Source organism: Micropterus dolomieu, linkage group LG20 (assembly GCF_021292245.1).
Source record: "Micropterus dolomieu isolate WLL.071019.BEF.003 ecotype Adirondacks linkage group LG20, ASM2129224v1, whole genome shotgun sequence".
NCBI lineage: Eukaryota > Metazoa > Chordata > Actinopteri > Centrarchiformes > Centrarchidae > Micropterus > Micropterus dolomieu.
The window spans coordinates 5,997,536-6,022,456 of record NC_060169.1 but is presented as its reverse complement, the minus strand read 5'-3'; the positions used below and the strand labels follow the sequence as shown (position 1 = coordinate 6,022,456).

The 24,921-nt window shown below is 41.3% G+C and overlaps 1 protein-coding gene across 2 annotated transcripts in view; it reads left to right on the top strand.

Annotated features, from left to right (window-relative positions):
* lrp4 (low density lipoprotein receptor-related protein 4) overlaps positions 1-24,921 on the top strand; it is a 128,665-nt gene that overhangs the window by 38,898 nt on the left and 64,846 nt on the right. For both annotated transcript variants that reach the window (XM_046032355.1, XM_046032353.1), the window contains exon 2: positions 20,396-20,542. In XM_046032355.1, coding sequence (XP_045888311.1) covers positions 20,396-20,542 — 147 coding nt within the window. The remainder of the gene's footprint in view (positions 1-20,395; positions 20,543-24,921) is intronic.

The following is a 24,921-nucleotide window of genomic DNA, read 5'->3' as shown; positions in this document are numbered from 1 at the left end:
ACAGTCTGTAGTGAAGTGAATCCCTGTGGATGCTGCTGCAGTCACTATCCGCAGTGCGTGTGTGTGTGTGTGTGTGTGTGTGTGTGTGTGTGTGTTGGTGTGTGTGTGTGTGTGTGTGTGTGTGTGTGTGTGTGTGTGTGTTGCAGTGGCCCAGACAGGTCCATTCTTTTAATCAAGGTTGGCTGGAAACAGACACCCGTGTTCTTGACATTAAGCTCGCTGGGCGAAGAGCTGTCAGTCAGGAGAGGACAACCATCAGACCTAGAGAAGAAGAAAGAGGGAGGAAGGCAAAAGAAGAAGGGAAGGAGGGATCTGAGACATAAATAAAGATAGCTCGAGATTTAGGACAGCAAGATGAAGGTGCGGAGAAGACAGAGCAGAGCAGGTAATTGAGGCGTGTACATGTCGGGAGAGCTATTTTCTCCATCCCAACAGTAAAATATTACGCTGTCATTCCATTTGTCCGAAGGTAGAGGGTCTCTTAGGCACCGTTTGTTATGGCTGAGCCTGAAACACATTTATCTGAATGAAAGATGACTGCAAGACGGACACGTCATGCTCACAATGTTGATGCATTGTTACGACAAAATGCTGAAGAATGACCTTCATCCTCCCTCCTGGATGAAAACAGGACAGAATGGGATTTTGCTTGTTAGAGCTCATGTGAAACTTTGTTTTTTTTTAATAAAATAGCAAAACTTATTTTTTGGCAGTTAGTAAGGTAGCCTAATGTGTTCACCAAACTAACAATAATGACTGCCTACACTAATATTGGAGAAAATGATTATGCTTCTATGAAATAACATTAACCTTCATCAAAAAAATTACTAAATCTAAACATTTTGCTCAGAACAACCCTGCTGCCAATTTATGTAAAAGAGAGAGCTGTGATCTCAAGTTAGACAAGGATGTATGTATTTTGTTCTGACCATCATTTCTATTAGTTATCATAACAGTTTACTGTCAACAGTTTAGCCATATTACATCCTGAAATGTCAGGAAAATTGAAAGGGTGCACGACTTTGAGAGGTCATAGTCGGTAGTCAGTCTGGAAACTGATGGTTGTTAACAATAATGTTACTGTTGATGTACATTCATTTTCTCTTCGAAATAAGTTTGTCTAAAGAGGTCATATTATGTTTTTTGTTCAAAGTGAAAACCGCCTGAAAACATCTTGTCACATATCTGCGTCACTTTGTAACACGCTTCATAATGTTCGCCTAGCGGCTTGTCAGGCACACCTTCAAAAACACCGGTAGAAAAACACACTGAGCTGCTGCACACAGTGACGTACAGGGTGAAAAGAGGTACTGCAGCTATGTGCAGTTTGACAAAAATATGGTGTTTTTTGAAAATTAAACCATGTAACCCTATTCTGGTACAACCCCTAAATAAAATAATAAATCTATAAATGAGCATAATATGACCACTTTAAAATCTGTACGATTACATGTTTCTTGCCCCATTGGACCTATTTTTAGTGATAGCGTCATGTTCCTAGATCTCAACAATTACCTTGATGAAAAGGTGATTAAGGATGTTTAATAATTTCTATTTAAGGATTATTAATCATTTATCCACTAATTGTTGTTAAGAATTTTTAACCAATTAAATCTATTAACCGACAACGTACATTTTGTGTACATTTCTCTGGAGCTCATTTATTTATTAACTTTTATACCACAAGAGGACGTACTACACTTTTGCATTTCATAAAAACTACTGGTGCTAGAAGAGGCTGTAGTGATTTGCGTGCAGAGGCACGGAGGCTTTTTTATTGTGGAAAAGGACATGAGGTAACGTGGTGGACGGTGTTTATGAGCTACTGAACAACATTGAACCAGGCTATCGCATCCCCTTAAGAAGCATTTAGAGGCGCTACAACGAAAAGATAGACGAGCTTAGGATGCAGGTACTTTCAGCCAACAAGGTGGATATAACAACTGACTGTTGGACTGTGTGTTAAGTGCAGAGAGTTTCATCACAGTTACATGCCACTACTTTGAGTCCACACCAGTCAGACAAACCGCAGACAACCTAGCTGAAAACTGGTTGGGTGGACGTGGGGGCTTGTTTGTGCTTCTGAGAAACTGAGATACAGACATGAGTTTTGTATCCTACTAATTATTAATAATTTATGATCAATCGATTTATTAAGTGTTCAGCTGTCAGTGGAGGAAAAGGCTCAAAATTTGCAATCCTAGGTATTAATTGGTGAGTACAATGTTATTATTACTGATCGAAATGAAGGCCAAAAACATGAAAACAAGACTGGAGTTGTAATAAACTGAAATTATGCTTGAAATGCCTACTTTTCAATCGTCCTTTCTCCTTTTGGTCTCCCCTGCTTCTCCATCATTACACCAGTGCTCTTTTGGATGATGACTTGATCTACTGAAGCTGCTGTCACGAGCTAAAGGGGGGCACATTAAGATTGATGTCTTCATATTCTGAAATGCCTGGGGCCAAATTAACGTTTATTGAGTTACATCTTGATTTTCCTTTTATGAGGGTCTAAAACAGGATACCAGGTCCCTCATCCCAGGCAGATATTAAAAAATGGATAATGGCTTGGGATTGAAAAACACACAAACACACACACTTGATTGTTTAAGCTTGTATTGTTGATGAAGGCAGGGAGTTTAACTCGAAGAATGGGATTATCTTGTGATTTCAATGATTGCAGCATCTATAAATGAAACTTTGATGAGGGTTGTGCTTTCACCTCCTTATGGCTGTTGATGATCCATTAACAGTTGTCATAACACTGGATTGTAATTATTCTCCAGCCGGAGGGGATACATAACTGCATCGTCAGTCCAACCTGATCTGAAGGCTGCAGCGCATTAAGCACCTCATACTGACAGAGCAAATATTTGAGCCGTCTATTTAAACGGGAGGTTTATTAGGGTAGCAGGGAGGGCTGCTGTCATTTCTAGTTGCAGACTTGTGAAAAGATTTCTGTCATGTTTAACTTTTCCTCAACCATAGCTGCTGTACAGCAGAACGCTCTGGCAACAAGAGATAGGCCAGAAGTTCAAGTGACTGCCTTGGGAACTACATTAGCCAAAACCTCAAACCTCTATATATTTTTCAAACTGTTTGGTTTTAATTTGCATTAACAGATTGTTCTTTTTGCTAATTTCTAGTCTATACACAGCAAATGTACTCTCCGCCAGTTTCATATTATGACATTCCTGGTACACAGATAATGGCCTATGTGCACCATAGCAACAAAACCAGTTAGAGACGGTCTATAATTAGCCTAAGTGAAGCTGTACCTCTCCATCCTACACACAGCGGAAAATTGAAATAGTATGTTTAGTGGGAGTTTTGCTTTGCCTCTTAAAATGTGTTAGAGAGCTGGAAAATATACTGAGCAGTTGTCTTTAATAACTCATTAAATAAGGTACAGAGTTGCACCTTTTTGTCACCTTATTGTCAAATCAGATGTTACAAATACAATTTTTTGTTTCTATACATTGATAGCAAGAGGGTGAAATAAGATTTCATGCATTAACAACTTGTACTGCCAGAGATCGCAACTGCTGCTTGGAAATTCAAACAAACTTATTGTCTTAAAAAATATCCTACTGTAAAAATCAATGGGTGTTCTACATGCAAGTGTTTGGAGAATGATTTACTGTAAATAAATTGCTGCATTTGCACCTATAACCTATAAGAAACAAGGACAGCATAGAAACTTGAGTTGATTTTTATTTTGAGGAATAAATAAGGAAGTTTTCTTTATTAAAACTGACTGACTGTATCATTACATCTCTATCCTGCAGAGCCATGTTCCTCTGAATTCAAAATGAAGACTTGAGTAAATGATTGACCCGAGAAGTTGCTCTTACTCTCTTCGTCAGACCTCCGTGAAGCTATGCGAGACCTTAACATCTTTCCAGTTTACTCAAATGATCAATCAGCCGGACAAGGTTCTGACTCTACAGACACCTCTAATTTCCTACAGCACAACGGATCTCAGACACTGCCCTTTCTTAGCTTTTTCTGTTGTCTCCTTCCTCAAACAGACAATTGGTTTGTATTGATTTTCTGAGTATCATTCCCTGATGACTCATCCTCTCGCTCTGGGAGTCTGGCTCTGTGAGGAAATGCTTTCTTCTGGTTTCCTGCTCTACTTAGGTGATGCTTGTCAAGGTGGAAGGTCCTGTCTGGGCCTTGAGGCTCAGAATAGTTGCTCATGATAGTAGGTGGGAAAGATTTATAGTGCATTCTTTCTTTGAGAGGAATAACAACGTCTTTAGTGGGGCCGAGGCTGGCAAGAGGTGTGCTGTGGCGCCTCTGAGGAGCATTTGGCCTTCCTTGACTGTTTTGTAAGCGTTTGACAGGTGAAATAGTGTGGGAACTGCGGGGAGTGTTGCTTTGAAATGCTTTTTGTTGCGCTTGTCGGGGATGTGGAGGTGCCTGGTGAATGCTCAATAACTCTGTAGGAGCCACTGGTGAATGGCTGAGTGCTGGGGGGAAAATGGCTTTCCGTGGCTGGGGGGAAGATTGCTCCTTCTGTGGGGAAACTGTCCACATTTCTTTCCCCCCAAAGTTCTGCTTACTCCCTCATAGGGTTGTTCCGATTTGGGATTTGATCGCTGATTTGAAGGGATGATCAGAGTTTTTTCTTGCACCGATATTATAGCGATTTTCACTATCAGAACTAAGATGACATAAAATCGGTCTCTAGAATTTGCACCACACTGCAGTGTTCCCCATTCACTGATTTATTAAGCCACAATATCAACGCTGACCGCCACATACTCTATAGCCTACTATTTAATATGAGTAAAATCAAAATTCATTGTGGAGTTCTCCTGGCCGCTCGTGCGTGGTGCCACAGTTACACAGTAATTATGAGGAAAATACTGTACTGTGCATTTACAGATGTTTCTGTTGGTTTCTCTTAAAGCTTATAAGCCTGTTTCTTCCATGCTGGCATTTCACGGACTTCCTGCAACGTAACACCGCCTGGTGATCAGATCACCAACTGGTGATCTCAAGTAGCCATGATCAGACGATATGAAAATACAGACGATCGCCCAATCCTACTCCCACAGAGGAGTGCAGAAACCGTGTTTTGTTATTGATTGAACAGACTGACATGTACATTGCCTGTTTCTCAAAATGAAACTCAAAATGGAGAATCACTATGCGAACCCAGCTTGCTCTCTATTATCTTCTGCCTGGGGAAAGTTACATGCTATGGACTTTTATTGCAATGGCAAAGCTGTTTCACTATCCACACTAATTTTCATTGTTTTCACTGTTGTATTTCATGTCTTGTGAAAATATCACATGTGGTATGGCAAATCAGTCAGTTGTAATTTCAACCCTGACAAATAGGCTATAGATCAGAACAATAATTGCTTTGTTCACCCACTGTCTTGAGTTTGGCCTCCTCTTGAAGCAGTAAAGATCTAGCAGGGTTTTTTCAAAGATGGAAAGATGGTTGGGGTGAGACATGGTGATGGAGGATGAGTCACCCACGTTTTTATGATTGGCGCAATGGGAGGGTCAAATGGGGTCCTGAGAACCCAGAAAAATGTGGGGCGCTTAGTGCTCCCCTTTGCCTTGATTCAGTGTTTGTCTTAGTGTTACCAAAAGGGGAGACGAGTCCAGGCAAAGAGAAATGGATGGGAAACCGAGCAAAAATCTTGAGTTAAGAGTGAAGGGATAAGTAAAGAGGAACGGATGGGAGAGAACGGTTTATGTTGTATGGCTGCTGTCGGACGATATTGGATGGATGGAGGAATGTGGGTTTTGCGGGAATAGCTTGTGGTTGCTTTTAGAGACAGAGAAAGTAAGGCAGAGAGCGAAGCGGAGAGAGGGATTGTTCAGAGCCAGCGCCTGGCGAGGGCCATTGTTCATCCTTCCCTTTTGAGCTGAAGGAGACAGGAGAGTTTCACACGCCACTTGCAGGAATCCTGCTGGGCAGCCCCGGAAGGGGGCTATTGCAGCCGGTAAAGAAGGCCTGGCCATGGGGATAAATTACTCTGAATGGAGGGGTCTGTGTTTGCAGTTTTCTCCTCTATTTCTAAAAAGAGCCGGAGAGGGAAAGAATTCAAACCCAACCACAGGTTGTCCGCTTCGCTTCTGGAAATGCTCTGCCTTCCAAGTCACCAATTTAACATCCCTCCACCCCCTCCGCCCTCCAACCTCTCCACTCCCACCTCCTCTGGAATGCTTCAGGGTTTTGTTGTCCTGTGGATGACCAGGGTGTATGTGTGTCTTATGAGGCTTCATAACTTCAAGATGTGCATGTATGGTTTTTGGGAAAGGGACACAAAATGAATCCAATATTTTAATTACTTTCATAGAAACTGATTCACAAACATATTAAACATTTTAACAAATGTGTGACATGCAGTTCCACTTTAAAGGCACAGTAAAAGTATAATTCCTTACATCTGTCTAGCATACGTTCCCCCCCCCCTTTTTTAAATTGTTTTATTGAAACAGACATTTGTAGACATTCCTAAGAAGAACTTTACAGCGTCATACTCCACTTTAAAGTAGCTGTTGTCCCAGCTAATAAAGATGCCCCCCAAAAATATAATTTGGCACTAATATAGAAACTTTCTGGAGATGTTTTCACACTGTACAAAAAGAGAGGTAAAAGTTTGTTGTTATTGTGTTTGGCTTGCTGATGAAAATGTACTCTCAAAGTAAATTTTTTCTTTTATGTGAAATTTAAAAAATGCTGTTGCTGGTGTCTTTGAGAAGAAAAGTTTATCGAGTGAAATGTCTCTATAAATCTCTTGCAGGTCGGGTATCAGTTTGTTTTCTGTGTCAAAAAACATCGGCCAATATATCAGATTATTGTTTTAAAACAAGTAAAATATCAATATGTGCCTTCAGACTCCAGAATTAGTCTGGCTCTATTCTGGTATTTCTTGACCAGTTGTAGTAAGACTTGACAATGTATGCACATTTGTACAAGCATGAGTGTTTTTAGGTGTGTGTACGCGTGTGCGTGTCTTGTTTGAGCCCTCCTCGTAGTTAGCAGCTCATTTTAATGGCTGAATGTTTGGCTGATGTAGAAAACAGACAGGTCAATATACTGAAACTGGCACACTGTTACTCAGAGATCTGAAATTTACAAGCCCAATTTTTGCCCCAAATCCCAAATGTTAACATCATAGAGCGTCTGGTGCCAACATGGAGGAGGTTAGAGCTACGAGCGGAGCCCTTCATGCTGCGTCAGTTTATAACTGGATATTACAGAGCTGGACCTCAGTGCCTGCTCTCCTCATCCAGTCAAAGCCCATAAAGTGAGTTACAGCTCGCCCGCATGGAATAATCTCCTCTTATTACACTTATCCCTTCACTGTGAGTTCACATTCATAGACATGGACCAAATGGAGCTGCTAAAACTGATCTGGCATCCGGCGCTTCCATGAGGCCGGTTTCAGGAACGCTTTACTTGCTCATGTTCAGAATTTGACCGTTCTGGTTTTGGTACCTCAACTAACTTTTTATTTTTAGCAGCCTTATACCATATATCTTACATAAAAAAGCAGTCCAATAATTTCCATTCAGTGAGGAAATGTGGGGGAAAAGACTGGCATTAGATTAGTACTCTCTGTCCGCAGATACCCTGAACTGAGGTACCTGAGTCCGTATCAGGAGAGAAGTACTGCTTTCCTAGTCATAGTCTGATTTAAAAAGAAACAGGCTGTGAATTTAAAGTGCCACTTATGACCATTCGGTTGAGTCTTGGTTTCTAAGTTCACTATTTTGCTTGATCTAATTGTCTTATTCGGCTTAGCACAATATGAAACCTCTATACATACAGTTAATAAACTAAAGAACTCAGCAACCAACTATCTGCAGGAGAGTTATTGTATCATGATTTGTTTCTGTGGCTTTTGCGGCCTTTCTGTAAGCTTTTAACGAGGAAGTAACATTCTGTATCATAACTGATTTAGACAGATGCATGTGTAGGGTACTCACTCCATCTTGAGGTTTCTGTTGTAAAGCCTGGAACCAGATTCTCAAAAAAAATCAAGACAGCGTTAATGCCTGCTTTATTGTGCCATCTATCCTGCTTTGTTGTACTTTCTCCTGTAGGCTGCCACGGTCTGAGTTTGATTTGTACATCAGATGGATTTCAGTCTGTCAGCATGCAGCCCCAGAGTACGGGATCGATACATCCCAGGGAGAGGTACTGATCTCCGGGGGGGGGTTTTGTTGCAGGGAGGCTGGAAGTTTTGGCTCAAACTTGTGGCTCGTGTAGCACTTACAAACTGACTCCACTGGGCTGGACTTGATCCAGACACTAGTTACTCACACACAGAGGACAAATCTAAAACTTCACCAGCAGTCCATGTGTGCTGCGGAGACGTCCTGTCAGAAACAGTAAACTTATCCCACACACAGAGATTTCAGATTGGAGTGGACAGCTAATTCACTTCCTGTGCACCTCTCCTTGTTCAGTTATTCTGCGATTTTATTCTGCCTTGACTCTGGTTCAAGCACAACAATGTTAACATTCCTGTTGGTTCAGCTACTTTAATTTGAGCTGAGTGAGGTCCACTGCTTTTACAACCCAGAAACATGGTTTTGATTTGCCTCCACAGAACAATAGATGTTTGCAGTGGAAACGGGTCACTTAGTTTGGGTTTATTGGACATTTTTGAGGTTTGTATCCCATGGTGAAGATGGAGGATTCTGTAAATTTTCCCCTTTTTGAGGCTCAGTTTAGATTAGTAATGGATGAACCATGAACACTACACTCGTGGTTACAATTTTAATTCACAATGTCCTAATTTTAATTGGTTTTATTCTTGAAGATTATATAAACAGGGTTATATCAGTTAAATAGACAACTGTTTGATACACATGCTTTTAATTTTGTAGGTGTCTGGTTAAGGACCGGCATTGTCTATATACTTACTGTTTCGTCAAGCAGATTTTCTGTAGTTTAGCAGCTTAAGAGGAGCAGGTCAAACTACTGACATTTGTAAAATGTCAGAAAAAAGGCGTTGTCTTCAAACTGTTTTGTCAGACCAATTGTTTAAAACCAAAAGATATTTAGTTTACAAAGACATTAAACTATATAAGGCAGAAAATACTGAGCTGAAATCAAAATAATGTTTAGTTTTTTTTCTTGATATGTGACTGAAACCAGTGGTTCCCAATCCTTCAGCAGTTGAAAAATAAGCCGGATTGTGGTTACCTGGGGTCTGGGTTGTGAACCAATGACTTAAATAATAAATCAAAATGACAAAATAAGTCAATAAGTTTACAAAGAACAATTATTGTAAAACATTCCCTGAGAAAAGATACAGATTGAAAGATGGATCTGACCTGACCTGTGTATCCCTGATAGAGACCTCTGTTGGGGTTAAAGTGGGGATGGTGGAAAGGTGTGTGTGTGTGTGTGTGTGTGGGAGTGGGGGAGGGGTCAGCTGGCCAAAGAGACAATCTGTGGATTAGAGCAAGCTTGGACACCAAGTGCTCACTCAGCACATTACCCAGCAAGTCTAGTGTTCACAGCCAGAGGCAGAGCTCAGAGCTCCTCTGTGTTTACACTGTCAGGCCTGTCTCTCAGACAGACACACACACACACACACACACACACACACACACACACACACACACACACACACACACACACACACACACACACACTCCTATTCATTCTAAAGCCAATACGTATTTCCACTGACATGCTCAAAGACCATCACAGGGCTACACATAGACAAACAACCACTCATACCTAAGGACAATTTTAGAGACACCAATTAACCTAGCCTACAGGTCTTTGGATGGTGGGAGGAAGCCGGAGCACCCAGAGAGAACCCTCACGGACACGGGGAGAACATGCAAACAGTGCTAACCCCTGCACCACCGCGCCGCCCGTCTTATATTCTTTAAAATCTGTAAATCTGCAGTGACTTGTGAACTGTAGACGCAGGAGAAACTAAACAGAAATTTATATTTTTTTTCATTTAACAAAAGAAACCATAGTTCGCAAATTGTGTCCAAACACTAAAAACTGTGCAAGAACTTTGCCTAAAATACAGCATAAAATGATCAAAATCATGTTTTAAATCTTCAATGTTGATCAAAGAATAAGTCTACAAGGCTATGAATTCAACCAGGTATTCAATGTCAGCTTTCAATAGTTTTTGATAATCTGTCCTATGGAAACATTTAGTTTAGGACTAATAAAGTGGAGTAGTAGTAGTTGATGATGATAATAATAATATTTCAAGCTAATTAAAAGATCAAAACTGTCTTTCTCTCATAACAGCATCCTTTTCATCTCAGTGGTGTGACGTTCACGCTGCTGTCTGAGCAGCTGTTGTACTAATCAACCAATCTTTGACTCTCTGTCTCTCTTTGCCCTCCTCACTCCTCCTCTCTAACCCCATGCAGAACGCTCACTTTCTCTCCCACACTTCATAAAAACACCACAGGAGTCCTCCCACACAGGCTTATGACAGTCAAAGCTGCAGCTCTTCATCTGCCTTGCACTGGCTCTACCGTCCGTCCCATATGCAGCCTCCATCCTGTACAACAGCTTCATCATCAGCATCACTAACATCTTGTGTGCCTGAGTTTGTCTCTTTTAACATGTGTCATCTTTGTGGAAAAGTAGTCACCCAGTTTCCCATTAGGTCATTAAATCCTTAAAACTCCATTAAGTTGTCGTGATGAATCTTTTATGTGTTTTCTCTTTGATCATAATACAGAGTCCTTCCCTCATTCACATACTGTATATAGTGTGCACACGCATATTAAGTCCCAAAGCCATATAAGTAGAGTGTTCTGAGGCCAGAGTGATCACAAAGGGCTGACAGTCGTGGAAAATGAAATGTAGTATGACACGATCACCCCTTTCCCTTCTTAACCCATTCATGGCCCAGTAACCAGACAGACCACACAGCAAGAAACAGCCATCCAAACACTGACTTCATTTGCTTTTTTCCCCCTGCAAAACCAGAGAGAAAATGTTACTTTTCCCAACGTAGTTTACGGCAAGATATCTCACAAAGCAGGTTTGGTTTAATTCTTCTGGATGCAAAGGTTGTGTGATTAGACTTTGGCTATAACATATATTAAGCGTTTTCATTGTTACACAACAACTGTTACTTTTATCTCTGTTATTTCATGGAGAATTGCACTACCCCAACTTCGTGATCCAAGATGGCTGTCGGGGTATCAACAGTTAGTGAAAGCTCTAGTTTATACTGTTTGTGTACTTGTATCTCATAGAAATGTTCGTACAGAAAGTGCTGTCCAACAGCTGTATGTGGTCGTGTTGCTACAGTGTTTAGTGTGAGTAAATACCGCACAATGTGTATTTTTTTAATCAACCGGCGTATCAATAGCTAACCTGGCTAGTTGTAAACAACGGCTGGCTGTGGGAGGTTTTCTGACTTGTTAACTGGAACGCCGTCAACTCGAGTGTGACGTCATTCCCAGCTCCGACCTCCAACTTCCGAGGTAAATGGAACGTACCATACCTAGCCGACCAGTCACAGTGCTTACGGTCCGCAACGACTCGACGTGTAGTTACATTTTTGAGGAGGTACGTCAGGTATGTCAGGCTACGCCATAGGTGACGGCGTAAGGTAGGGGTCTACACAGAGGCTACGCCGTTGATTTGACGCAGAAGTATAAATTGCACTTAAACTCTGGTACAATTCTGTATCAAGGCGACAACATTTATGTTTAATATTGCACATGGTTCCTCACAAATAAATCCAACTGGGCACACCAAAATCTAACATGGAAGGTAAATGATAAACAAATATTAAAATATGCACCCTAGATATTTTATTTTGAGATCTTGACACTTTGTGGATAAGACACATGCCTTTGGTGTGAGAGACCCGCTGTGACACATCCACCAATGTGTCCCTGAGCAAGACACTTAACCCCTAGTTGCACAGAGGCGTGTGACCTCTGACATGTATAGCAATTCCTCGCTTTGGATAAAAGCGTCAGCTAAATGAATAAATGTAATGTAATACCCAGTGAAAATGAGATATGGGGGATTAACTTCAAGATGCAGATTTAAAAAAAAAAAAATGTTTTAAATAAAAGAACATATGAAAAATACACTCAAACTTCTGTCTTTAAAAAAACCTAAAAACTCACATGTATTCATCCACCCCCACCCCTTCACCCAGTGCCAGCCCACATGCCCATCCAGCAGCCATCCACTCATCCTTGGCCAAGTCAGTGTTATCTTTGAACTGGCTTCAGAGAAACTGCTGGCCTGCCACGCATGATGGCACTGTGTGTGTGTGTGTGTGTGTGTGTGTGTGTGTGTGTGTGCTGTATACAACTCCATAGCCGCACTATCCTTTCAACCCCCACCCCGTTTGATCTCGTAGGCCTTTATTTATAACCCTCAGCAGCAGGACGATGATATATCACTAAGCGTGTAATTATGTTGTTTTCGCTCATTGCAGGGGAATAAAGGACAGTATCCTCCCACATGTTTCTGGGTTGCACTTAGTTAATTGGCAATGACTTGGCTGAGTGTGTCTGAGTGTGGGTTCGCCTGGCGTTATTAGCTTGAATGAAGTACAGCACGCCATTAACATGCAGAAATGACTGTAATGAAGACTCCAGTCAGGTTAGGGGAGTGTTAACATGGTTTGGCCGTAAAGGCAAGCCACCAACACACACACGCGCGTGTGCACACACCCTCCTGCTGAGTTAAGTCACAAGAAAGTGATTGAGCGCTCTGCTGTGATAAGACTGAAGTTTTAATGAAAGTCTGAGATGAGCAGGCGTGAACCACCATGCCGACCAACTGCTGCACATTTCAAACACTCCTGTGTTTTGTGTGTGAGTGAGCAAACCAGAGGGATGAGTTTGTGATGACGGGCCTGTCCAGAAAGATTTTGAGCAATGCTTTGAAGATTTGACATCAACTCTGAAGTTGTTTGTCTGGTGCTTTGTTTACATACTTACTGGATATTTTTAGCGTTATAAGAATTTCCCTCTGGTTGAAAAGTGGCACATGCGGGCATCTGCTCATGCATGGTGTTCCTCCACGCTTGTCTTTTTCCCAGCAGGGCTTGACACATGTTCTCTTGTGGTAACCAGCTTGCCGCATCAGGGCGGCCTGACCTATCATGGGCAAATTAGTAGGTGGAGATGAGCCGATGGAGAGGGAACGGCCAAGGAGGATGAGCTGTTTGGCATCTTGAAGCCAAGTCAGCGTAACCCAGAGCCATCATAACCACGGGGAATTTAGTGAATGTGTTCTTTGAGTGTTGGAGCAGCTTTAGAGCTTCCATATGTTGTATTGAAGAGAAATGTGGAGGTAAAAATGAACAGAAGCCTGGGAAGTGTTGCATACACTCATTAAACCTTCATCTGTCATTATGTTACAAAACAGTGTATAGTGAAAGGTGATGAACCCATTGAGGATTATCAGCGATTCATTATGGGCCCTTTAGCCTCTTCAAGCTCATTGTTTTTGTTCATGGAACATTTACTGTATTGTCTCACTCATCAACCTTGTTTTCAGCAAAAAACTTCTAAGAAACCCACTGTACACTATCTGCCCAGGCGCAAACGGCAGCTAGGGACTAGTTGTCAAAGAGACTGGAGCATCTAGTGGCTTAAAAGCCAAAGCTTTTATTCAGAGCTAAAACAAAAGTGAGTATTGGATTCGGTTGTGGACAGAATAAGACTAATCTGCTAGATAAGGTATTAAATTATTATTACGGAAGACAACAATCTACCACTGTATTGAGCAGGAAGAAACAGAATTCAGTTGATGCTTGATGACAGCTTTCCTGGCCTAATAACACACAAAACTCATGTTTTTTAACCCTTGTGGCAATTTGGAGAAAAATATCATCTCAATATAACTAATTTCCAACTTCATTTGGTGTAAATGTAAGTCCTATAAAGACAAAAATAGATGTTGAATGCAACTTCTCCATTGAGCTTTTTGTGTTACAGAATTAGCTTTAAGAGTTAAAGAGTGCTGCATTTTGTGTTGTTGACAGGTGAAATGTTTCTAAGCTAGTGTGTTTTTATTCTACTCTACAGTCTATCTGCTAGAGTTAATCAGCCATAAAGCGCCCAATAAGTCCAGTTTAATCTGCAAGGGATCTCTGTTGTGTTTTGCTGCCCCAAAGGAAATAAATTCCAAAGAATTGAAAACGTTTTACATCTTTATTGCCGAAATAATTCAGACAGTTATCTGTTATGGCCAACTAATACAATGGCTAGAAAAGACTGAGAAATTTGTAAAGTCCTAAAAACAGTCGGAGAACAATTCTGTGGTCCATTTAGTAATAATTTGCATTTACAGGTATTCAACTGGATATCATTTCATTCACATTGAAGAAGTCAGGATGTCCTGAAACATCAGTCTATTGACAATAGGTACAGTGCATCAGCCTCACAAATATTTGCCCTCCTGTCTTTGAAATTTACCTGAGAACCAGCTCCTCACAGGACTTGGTGCGCTTTTTTGTTCATTTCCTCAGCTGAAAAGTTTCTTATTTTTGCTGATTTACTGTATTTTTATTTAAATGTGACGCTACATCTAAAACATTAAAAATGGTACCTAAAAACAGGTGTTGCAAAACGGAGGCTCCTATTGTGATCATCTTTGTCTCCTATTTGAGATAATACTTTCGGTACTCAGCAGTTTCTTAATATCAAGAAAGCGAAAACACGTTTGCAGTCCTCTCTGTTCAGTTTGAAAGGTGAATGAATTATTACAGGTGAGCAACCACCCTGTATACGTGATCAGTCAGGCATCTCGTTCTGTCAGCAGTCTCGGACGACGAGAAGTGACGAAGGATGAACACTGTTGCCTGACAGCGAGGTGGGACACCAGTTGTGTTTATTCTCATTGTGCAGCGCTGCGCGACGTCGTGCAGTGCAGCTGAATGCAGCTGCTTTGGGATGGTTCGAGCTGAACAGTTGCTGACACGCTGAGACACAGCTGTCTCTCTGAAGCGACGCTTTTACAGCTCGACACCAGCAGCTTTAGGGTGGCAGGAAGACAGAGGACGGACAAAAGGCTTGACTCATTCCCTCCGTGCTCCTAGCATTGTCAGTTTCCCCAATTTCCCGCCTATCACATTTTATAGTGTTACACTCACACACTGAAAGTAAGACGCAGATCCAACCCTCCAGGTAGTCTCCAGGGAGGTCCACGCCTAATTAACTGGCAGCCTTTTGACATTGTTCAAAACGTGTGGCCACCCACTCTCTGGACTGGGTTGCCATTGTGTGTTTTGGACCCACTACTCTCTCCTCAACTCTTCACACTCATCATTTAACTATTTAACAACAGCAAATTGTGAAATGTTGACATAGAGATTGAATGCCACCTGGTTAGATCTGAGACTCCAACGACGTGGCAGCTTCCGGCTTGGTTTGGTTAGTGAACACAGGCTTTTGGTGGCCGGGTGCTGCTGTAGGTGGGTCAGGTTTAGGCGTGGTGTCAGGGTGGGTTTGCGGGACCATCTCTGTTTACCTTTGGGGGACCACCTGTCTTGTTCCACACCAGGCCTGTTTAGACAGTATCAGGCTGTAGTAACCAGCAGTGGAGGATCTTTGGTGGTCTTTGTTTTCTTTTTCTCTACTGGAGGTTCTTTCTGACTCATGGCTCACATACCAGCCTCTGGCAGCAGCAGGTGAAGTGAAAATTTAGTTGTCTGTCTGTCACTGTTGGCTTTAAAAGCAGGTTGAAAACAGCCTGTGTCACCTGTTATTGGATAGAAACAGTTAGTTTGTGGGTTTGATGTGGTGACATTTAGGCCTATAGATTCACAAATCAAGAGATCGAGTTCCCTAAAAGCCTAGTTCACACTACATGATTTTAAGCCTGATTTGCAAGTCGCCAAGCTCGCCGACAGTCGGGCTAAGGGTGAGCAAATCAGCGAGCGATAGGCTTTCACCATTTGTTATGTGAACAACTCGGACAGATATTTAGCATGCTAAATATCTGGAGCTGTCGCCCAGTTTGACATCCACATCCAGCCAGTGAGAGCAGGCAGCTACTTTTTCATTACAAAACATTTTCTCTATGTAGCACAGACAGTCCCTGCTACCAGCGTGTGCGGATTCACTCTTTCACACACATTCTGTCTTTTCCTTTTTCGTGTTTTATAATAAACTATAAAAACAATTACCACCATATGAAATAAACAACTCTTGTTTCACGCCTGGTTTAGCGTCATTTCCCGTGTCACTTCTTGTGTGTGTTTTCTTGACCAAACATGTCTTGGAGACCAGATAGTCATCGTTGTCAGCGCATGTATGCGAGCCCCTGTCGCCGATCAGTCACAAAATGTGAACACCACACAGAGTCATGTAGTTTGAACAGCGCAGCGATCTACCGACGTTGAAAGTTGTGAAGTCTCCACTAGGCATTAGACGATAATCTCTAGCAACAGTTTTTCAACACACATTTAGCACAACTTTATTGCTTTTAACATAAATCTCTTTAACAGGTTCCACTATACAACATTTACAGTACATCTTTAATCAGCTGTTTTCAAATGAGTTGATTAGAGATTTTGTAATTGTATTTAAAATTGTGCTGTGTTAAACACATTTCCTGATGCCTTCTGTGTATTTATGTGTTTGTTGTTTTGTTTTTTTTCTTCATAGATACACGTTTGACTTTCAGAATAAAAGGGCTGCCTGTTAGGCTTTAGTGGTACCTTCTTTACAATGTTTGTATGACGTCGCTGACTCATCCTTTTCTTATAGCACAGAGACTAAATGCAGAGACACAGGCAGAAGAGGCATTGTTTACCTTAATTATATGTATTAAATATTCACCAAAGCGTCTGCAGTTCTTCACCTCACCTCACAGTGTCAAACTGATCCACGGACAACAATCTCCACGTGTAGATTTAGACCTCCATCCCTGATTATCGCTAACCTGTGCTAAGCTTCTGCCACCGTCTGTTCTCGTGGCACCTTAACAATACAAACCATACACAAATTCCCAAGTTGTCTTTGGTGGAAGGCTTTTATTGTGAAAGCCACCTAGGAGAAGCATGATAACATCAGAAAAGTTCTGAGAAAGGGATACTGTTCTCCTGTAAGACTTTGTCCCTTTGATTATTGTGTTCAGTTTTCCCCCAACTCTGCGTTACAGGCGGTAAAAAGAAATCCTCCTTAAGATCCATTTACAGCTCAGGTGATTCTACTGTACCTGCTCCAGTTAAACATCCTTTAATATATTGAATGATGTTTTGTTGCTAAACTTGCACTTACAGCTCAAAGTGATGCACCGTTTCTACAAAACAGCCCAGGATGTGATCTGCTATCTGTGTAATGCATCAGAGCCTTGTCATGCTGGTGCACTTAAAAGCGGCGTACTGCCATGCCTGGCTGCTGCTGTTCTTGCTACATAGTGTGTGTGTGCGTGCATGCTTTTGTCTGCAGCCTTACATAACAATCTAGAGCGTGGCGATGATTGTCTCTTTACTTCTTAAGTAAGGTCATACTCTCAGTATTAAGGAGATATTGGTCTGTGTGCTGGTTCTCACACACATTCATACATGTTTCTTAAAGTAATAATCTGTATGTTGATCTTTCACTTGTCATTATCAGTCTCATCAGTTAACATCAGGGCCTTTTTACTTCCTTGATCCAAGTTTTGAAGTCATGATTATTTTTAGTAGCACAGCTACAAGACTATGAACTAATGCTTGCATTGTTTATTGGCACTTACAGTTAGCTCATAAAAACCCGTTTTCCCTCCCAGAATGATTTGACAGCTTTTAAAGTTTTCTGTACTTTAAAGAGCAGGTGTACTATAAGACTCTGTTATTTTGTAGCTGGTGTGCTTGTGTATACGCAGTATATACCCCTCAGTGGTGGGACACATATATTAGCACCAGTATAATGATATCTTTTCAATTACCTTATTGAGAAATGGAGGCTTCCTTCTTCCTTCTTGCAGGCATTTGAACTCTGAAGTGTTTTGCTTTCCAGCAGCTCAGCTTTTTGTCTAGTTTGACCCTGAAATATTGACACAATGATGAAGTTACTTTGTGTGTGAAAATGTCCAAACTTAGCACATTTGAACAGTATTTCATCTAAACTGAAAGGGAATAAAGTGCTTAGTGCTTAAAAATATATTGAGTTATATTTTGTTAGCTTTAGTTACGCAAAAATCTTGATGTATAAAGATTTTCTCTCAACATCATAACTACCATGGGGTGTTTATAGAGCGACAGATACTGGATTTTTGAGGCCAGAGATGATATGAATATAATTGAAAACCTATAAATTACAATAAATTGGCTGATTTGTTAAACAAACAATCTTGAAGAGTCCCTTTTTGTTTTTTTTTTAAAGAAATGTATCTGAGATGCATACTAAGTGCGACATTTTACAGTTGTCAAGTTGTCACTGCTCCCTGGTGAACCAGCTAAGTAAAGGTGACACCGTTTCAAAATGAGTGTAGTTTGGCATTTCTGTACTGTGAATTTTTCGTTTGTATCTGCTGAGATATAGTCTGATGCAAAATATCTGCAATAAGCTAATACCAGCTGATATATCGGCCTGGTCGATTTATCAGTCAGCTCTAGCTCAGTTATCCTGAGATTCCCAGCTTGGGGTGGGCAATATGGATAAAATCATCTGTCACGTCAATGTAAAATATCTTGTGAAATAGTAGTTTTTCTGTAAAATAGTTTGAGAAAGCATTTAAGACAAAATAACAGTACTGTTTATTGATTTGCAACACTGCTGGTACAATACAAACTAATACAACTAAGAAAGAAATAGAAATATAGAAATATTAAAGTGGTGGATACAGTAAGAAACAAAATCTCTACCCGTTGACAGATCTCTGGCTGACATCTTGCCATATATATTGTCATATTGCCTAACCCTATTTCCGGTCCTTGTACTTATACATACTTGCTCAGTACAGTGTGTGATGGTTTCCCTCTAAACTAGAAGTTTCGTTGGCTGTGGTCGGAGCCAGTGGCTTCTGCTTTCTAAAGTATATTTGACAAATGCACAACCTGTGCTGTGGCTTCATGTTGACACAACTTCTGCTCCAGCTCATAGACTCTAATTTAGTTCAACACACACACACACACACACATCTGAGTAAAACACAGATATAGTAAGCTTAAAGTTACAAATCCAGCACCACCCACAACACTGCAGTATTATTTATCTTTGTTGTACTATGGAGTATCCGGAATTAGTCTTAGTTGGGGATTTTCAGGCCTTAGTCTGTACCTGGCTGTCTGTAATTGTTCGTCTGTCGCTTGAATGGTAAACAGCAAGCCCCCTGGGTCCGAGGACTGCGGGAACCACAGGCTGCACAAGAAAATTAGAAAGACAATTTTAAAGACAGGAAGACTTGTTTCCCTCCCTATAGAGAACTCTTGAAATGATGGGAGGGGAGGGGAGAGGAAAATAGCAGGGTAGGGGAGAAAAGAAGGGAGGCAGCTGAAGGGGAAGTGTGAAGAGGGGATGGTGGAAAGACAAGAATGAAGAGAAAGAGAGGGAAATGAAAAGAAAGAGGCCATTAATTTAGTGCTGTGGGAGGGATCTGAAGGTTACTCAGCTCCCTCTGCCAGGCCCTCCTGGGTTGACTGATGTCTTTGTGAGGAGGCCAGGAACCACACACACACACACACACACACACACACACACACACACACACACACACACACACACACACAGATGGTCATTAATGGGTTTCAAAGTGAGAGCAAAATGGGAAACCTTTGCTGTGATGCATCTGAAAATGTGGCGGTTCTGTGTTTTTCTTTGCTGTGGTGGGTAGTCAGGCCACAGTGAATGTATGGTTCGTGTGTGTGTGTGTGTGTTGGGTTACCATTTGTTTGTCTGCGTAGTTATTCAGAGAACTGGAACCAAGTTACTTTTAATCTGCATAGAGTGCCAGACAGGTAGATTTTAGTGCAGTAGCATAAATCAAATATGAAATCACGTTAAAGGACATGGCTGTGTTTTTCTAAAACACTGGTCACACCATACAGAGGGTAAGTAGGGAGTGGTTAAGGAGGGTTAATGTGTCAAAGTAAAAAATACAAGGCAAGAAGTCACATGGGTAAAAGTCATTGTTTCAATATTCAGCTGGATTTGTGGGTTTGGTCTATAAACACAGACAGAAAACAGTCCTGGCATGTGTGTTACAGTAAACCCCTCCTTCTTTGACTCCACTGCAGCCAGCTTGTCTGAATCATGATTCAGAGGCAGGTTGTGGTTTTTCAACTGACATGTGTCCACCTGCACATTTAATACTTTCACCCTAAGCGAGTGATGAGTACATTATGAGAAAATGAGCCACCAGTCTTTAACTGGTCAGATCACTGTTTTGTTTTTATAAATAAACTTTAACATGTCTGAGTAGATCTAACCCCCTCTTCCTCTGTGTGTACAGGAGTTCAGGGGAGCGCTGAGTGTTCGTGTGGGAGGAACCACTTCACATGTGCGGTCAGTGCATTCGGGGAGTGTACCTGCATCCCGGCACAGTGGCAGTGTGATGGAGACAACGACTGCGGGGACCACAGTGATGAAGATGGATGCAGTAAGTTTGCAATCCATGTCTTTTCATGTTCTCCTCCACTGTCTTTGTTTCTGTCTTTTGTTTCTATTTCCCCGTGACTTTCCCTAAGTCTTATTGACTCTGAATTGGTCCACTTTAGAACTTGAACAAATATTGACATAAGAAGCATCTGATAGAAGATGGTACATGATCCACAGTGAACAAAACAGACGTTTGTCTAAATATAATGGTCTTAAAATCTTTATAAAAGGGTCTGGTCAAAAAAGTTATATACAGACACATTTTGGTCACTAGCAAAACAATTAAGGTTGGATACCCAGCCTTAGATGTTAATTATTGTCGTATTATTTGGTATTTTTGTTGCGCTCGGAAGCTCACTAGTGGAAATTAGTGTAAGTGGTTGGCTTTTGAATTTGCCTCGAAAGGTACAAGGGTGCCCAGGCTGAGTTTTCCTACATAAATAGTCTAGAATACTAAGAAAAAATATAATTGGACCCATATGGATCCCATCATCACCTAGAAAAAACCAGTGAACGGGTCACTGGTCCAGGCAGGCTAGAATTTCTGATGCAGAAGCAGAACGATGCGCTCTGCGTGGTGTATGCCCGTGCAGAAAAATGCTTGAGTGACTTCTGGCACCAGACCACGTTTGGCTGGAGGGAAGTCTTGGCAGCAGAGCCAGACAGGAGTATTTTCCTGCAGAGCATGTCCGTTTGTCAAGAGGAGGAGATCTTCACTGCTCCTCTTTTACACTTCTGTGTATTGATGTGAAATGTCAATGTGAGGGTCTTTTTTTTTCTCTTTCCTGCTCGCTCATATAAAGCAGAGAAGCAGATGCTGGCCTTTTGTTTGACACTTCCTAAGCCTCTTTGAGAGGTGTGTGGTTGTGTTTGTGTGTGTGTGTTGATTTTCTTTCTCCATCAGTCTTCCTCTATCACATTAAGCGAGTTAGGGTCGGGAGAAGGGATGCTAAGTGTTATTGATCTCTGGCCAGTTGAATGTTCAGTGAGTCAGATTGCCACATATTGATTTGCGGTACGCTACTTATTTAAGGAGACACGTAGAAGCAGCTGACAGATATCAGAGCATCTAGCTGGACCTTCCTTATCCATTTGTGGACATCCAGTCGATGTCGCAATCGCACAGAACTCGTATCACAGAGATTAATGGTAATGTAGTGGCCAGCCATTGAATACCACAGCTAGCATACTGGTACTGAAACAATGAATTGATAGTTTAATCTCAATTCTGATACATTATCAATAATTAGGACATTTATTAAGAAAAAATGTCAAACATTCTCTGGTTCCAGCTCTCAAATGTGATTGTTTGATGCTTTTATCTGTTTTACATCTGTGTAATTGAAATATCTTTGACTTTTTCACTGTTGGTTGGGCAATTAAAAAAAAATAATAATAAATTAAATTAAAGACGTCACCTTGTACTCTAGAAAAGGGGTCCCAAAATAAATCAGAAGTTATTTAGATACATATACACCAAGAACGTTCTCACATTTTTTGAATTTGCGTAAACCGCAGCAAACAGATAAATGTAAATGCTCCGTACTTGTATAGCGCCTTTCTAGTCTTTTCGACCACTCAAAGCGCTTTTACACTACATCTGCATTCACCAGTCACACACATTCATACACTGAGCCTAAGTGCTCAAACGGAAACTAGCATTCACACTCATTCATACTGGCGGAACAGCCGCCAGGGGCAAATTGGGGTTCAGTATCTTGCCCAAGGACACTTCGACACGCAACCAGGGGGAGCCAGGGATTGAACCGCCGACCTTCCGATTAACAGTCAACCCGCTCTTCCTCCTGAGCCACAGCCGCCCCATAATCATGTGGTTTCATCTTCACAATAAACAGTCTGACATTTGGGAAACAGAGTCCATCTTGACTGCGTTTGAACACCAAGCATCATCGATGTAAAATACAGAGTCCGTTTCGTCTCATCTTGCCAGAGTCTTGCGCTGACAGCTCGGAACATGGACCACCTGCCGAGTGCTTGATCCGGGATGTTAGTGGGGTTGGGAACTTCATACTTAATAAGGTATTGATTAATCACCTATTGATACAGCATGGACATTTCTGTAACTCCAAATATCAGGCCAGAGTATTTTCTACAGGGAAAGGAGCCAACAGATATCAGAATAAAAGGTTCTTTTGATTTAAAATAGTCTCGGAGTGTCTTCCAGCTGTCAGATTTTAATAGTTCCCGGCTAATTGAAAGATTGATTTCCTCAGGTAAAGAACTATGTGTGTTTGCTTTTTGAAATGAAATGAAATTCTGTGTGTGTAAGCTGAAAGCCCTTTATTACAGATCACATAGTCAGAGGTCTGTGTGTGTTTGTGTGTCCCTGAGGAGAGTCGAGGCCCACGTGACTCTGCTTCTATTACACTGATTGAATTAAGCCACTCGGATCATAAAAGCGAGAAGTAAAGTTTTATGGTTTTTTACGACATTTTCTAAACACGGCGAAGAATTGAATTTACGGAGGCACAGTTTCAGTGCACGGTGGGAAGAGAGTGTTTTCCACAATTCAGCAGGATTGGCAGACGTGTGTGACCATGAGAATGTAGAATCGCAATGAACACACAGATAACCGCAGAACAATACCTCTTTTCAGCAGAATTGAAGCCGTGTAGTTTGTGGCATCCCGACTTTGAACTTTTAACGTATTTATGATTTATACCAATTTAACAATTTCCAGAGAAATTGTCCTGAATCACCCTGGAGGAATGTGTGTGGGCAGAGGGGTAAAGCGGCCGACTCTGTCTATGTAGCAATCCGTATAAACTTCTGATCAAATTAGGATGCGGGAATCATGTGAAAATTCTGTACTGCAGATGTGGCTGTTCTGTGTGTGTGTGTGTGTGTGTGTGAGAGAGAGTGAGTAAGTGTGTTTGTGTCTTGTGCTTGTGTTCCCCCATATAAAGTTTCATCGCTGCACAGAGACCAAAAAGGAAGTGGAGAAGAGCATGGATGAATTCTCTTTGTACGGGCGTGTGTGTGTGTTTGACCAAAGGATAAAGTTTGTGGACTTGTGAATGTCAGTGTAGGAACTCTATCTTACCCAAAAGGAGTTTCTGATGGATGACGGTGAGGAGGAAATGGTCTTTACAGCCGGCCTCTCTCCTCATCACCCGACATGTAACATCTGTCTGTTAACAGTGGACCACACCGGGTAGAAGAGGTGGGGGTGAGGGGTGCTTTGCTGGGTGATCATAAATCTACCCATTTAAAAACAACCATTTGAAGTCAAAGGACCATACCAGTGTATTTACACGTTTTATCTCCCTAATTACAAACCCTGTAATTCATTACATTTTTGCTGATAAATTTTGAATGACAGTTTTAGATTTCTGGATGTATTATTCCTACTGTCAGTGTAAAAATCAGTTAGAAGATTCTTGAATTTCGCTTATGGTGTGTAATCCTTCACAGTGGACATCACGTCAAGCTATTTTTAATGTCCCACCCCATCCAGGCTGTGATTGGTCGTTTCACGAAGAGTGATAATGACAAGCGCAGTCAAAGAGCAGGAAGAGAACTTTATAGGGTCGCACATCTCAAGGACAAGACATTAATTAGTCCTGATGAAATTTAATGAAGGCATAACTCCCAGACTTTTCATCAAATTAATAACACCCTTTTTTTAATTGATACGGCTGTCTGAGCTCAGTGGGCATGCACCGCTCCTAATGGCACATGATCAGAATGACACCCTTTTACCATCTGAATCCAGACCAAATGTATGAGCTGTGAGAGACTCTGACTCAATTAGAGGAATATATGTTTATGTTCTTGGTAGTCAGCTCCACATCCATAAACCCTCAAAATGAGAAGGAAGGTTACAGAGTGCTTTTGTGAATCTGGTTCCTATGGAAATGGGAGCAAGTGCTCATTGAAGGCTGCGCTGTCAAAGGAGGCAAACTGAAGTGGAAATTGTATGAAACGGGAGAAAGTGATGAAAAGGAAGATGTCTTCTTCATTTTGCGGTCAGTGCTTTCAGCTAAACCTCTTACACTCTCTCCATAATCTACTCTACCTCAGTGGAGCTTATCTATCAAAGGTTGTGTTGTGAAGAGTCATTTTTTTTGTGAAAAATACCCATCACAATTTCTGTTAGCACTAGTTAATGTCGTCAAATGTCTTGCTTTGTTCGACAAACAGTCCAAAACCGAAAGATATTACATTCACTCTAATTTCAGGCAAGTGAAATCAGCAAATCTGAGCAGCTATAACAAATAATAAAATATTTGGCAAATGACTGAGACGCTAAATCGATTATCTAAATAGTTGCAGATGCATTCCCTGACATGTAAAGAGGACAAGGGGAAAACATGAATGTAAATACTTAATTATTAGGACTATGCATTAAAGGGGCTT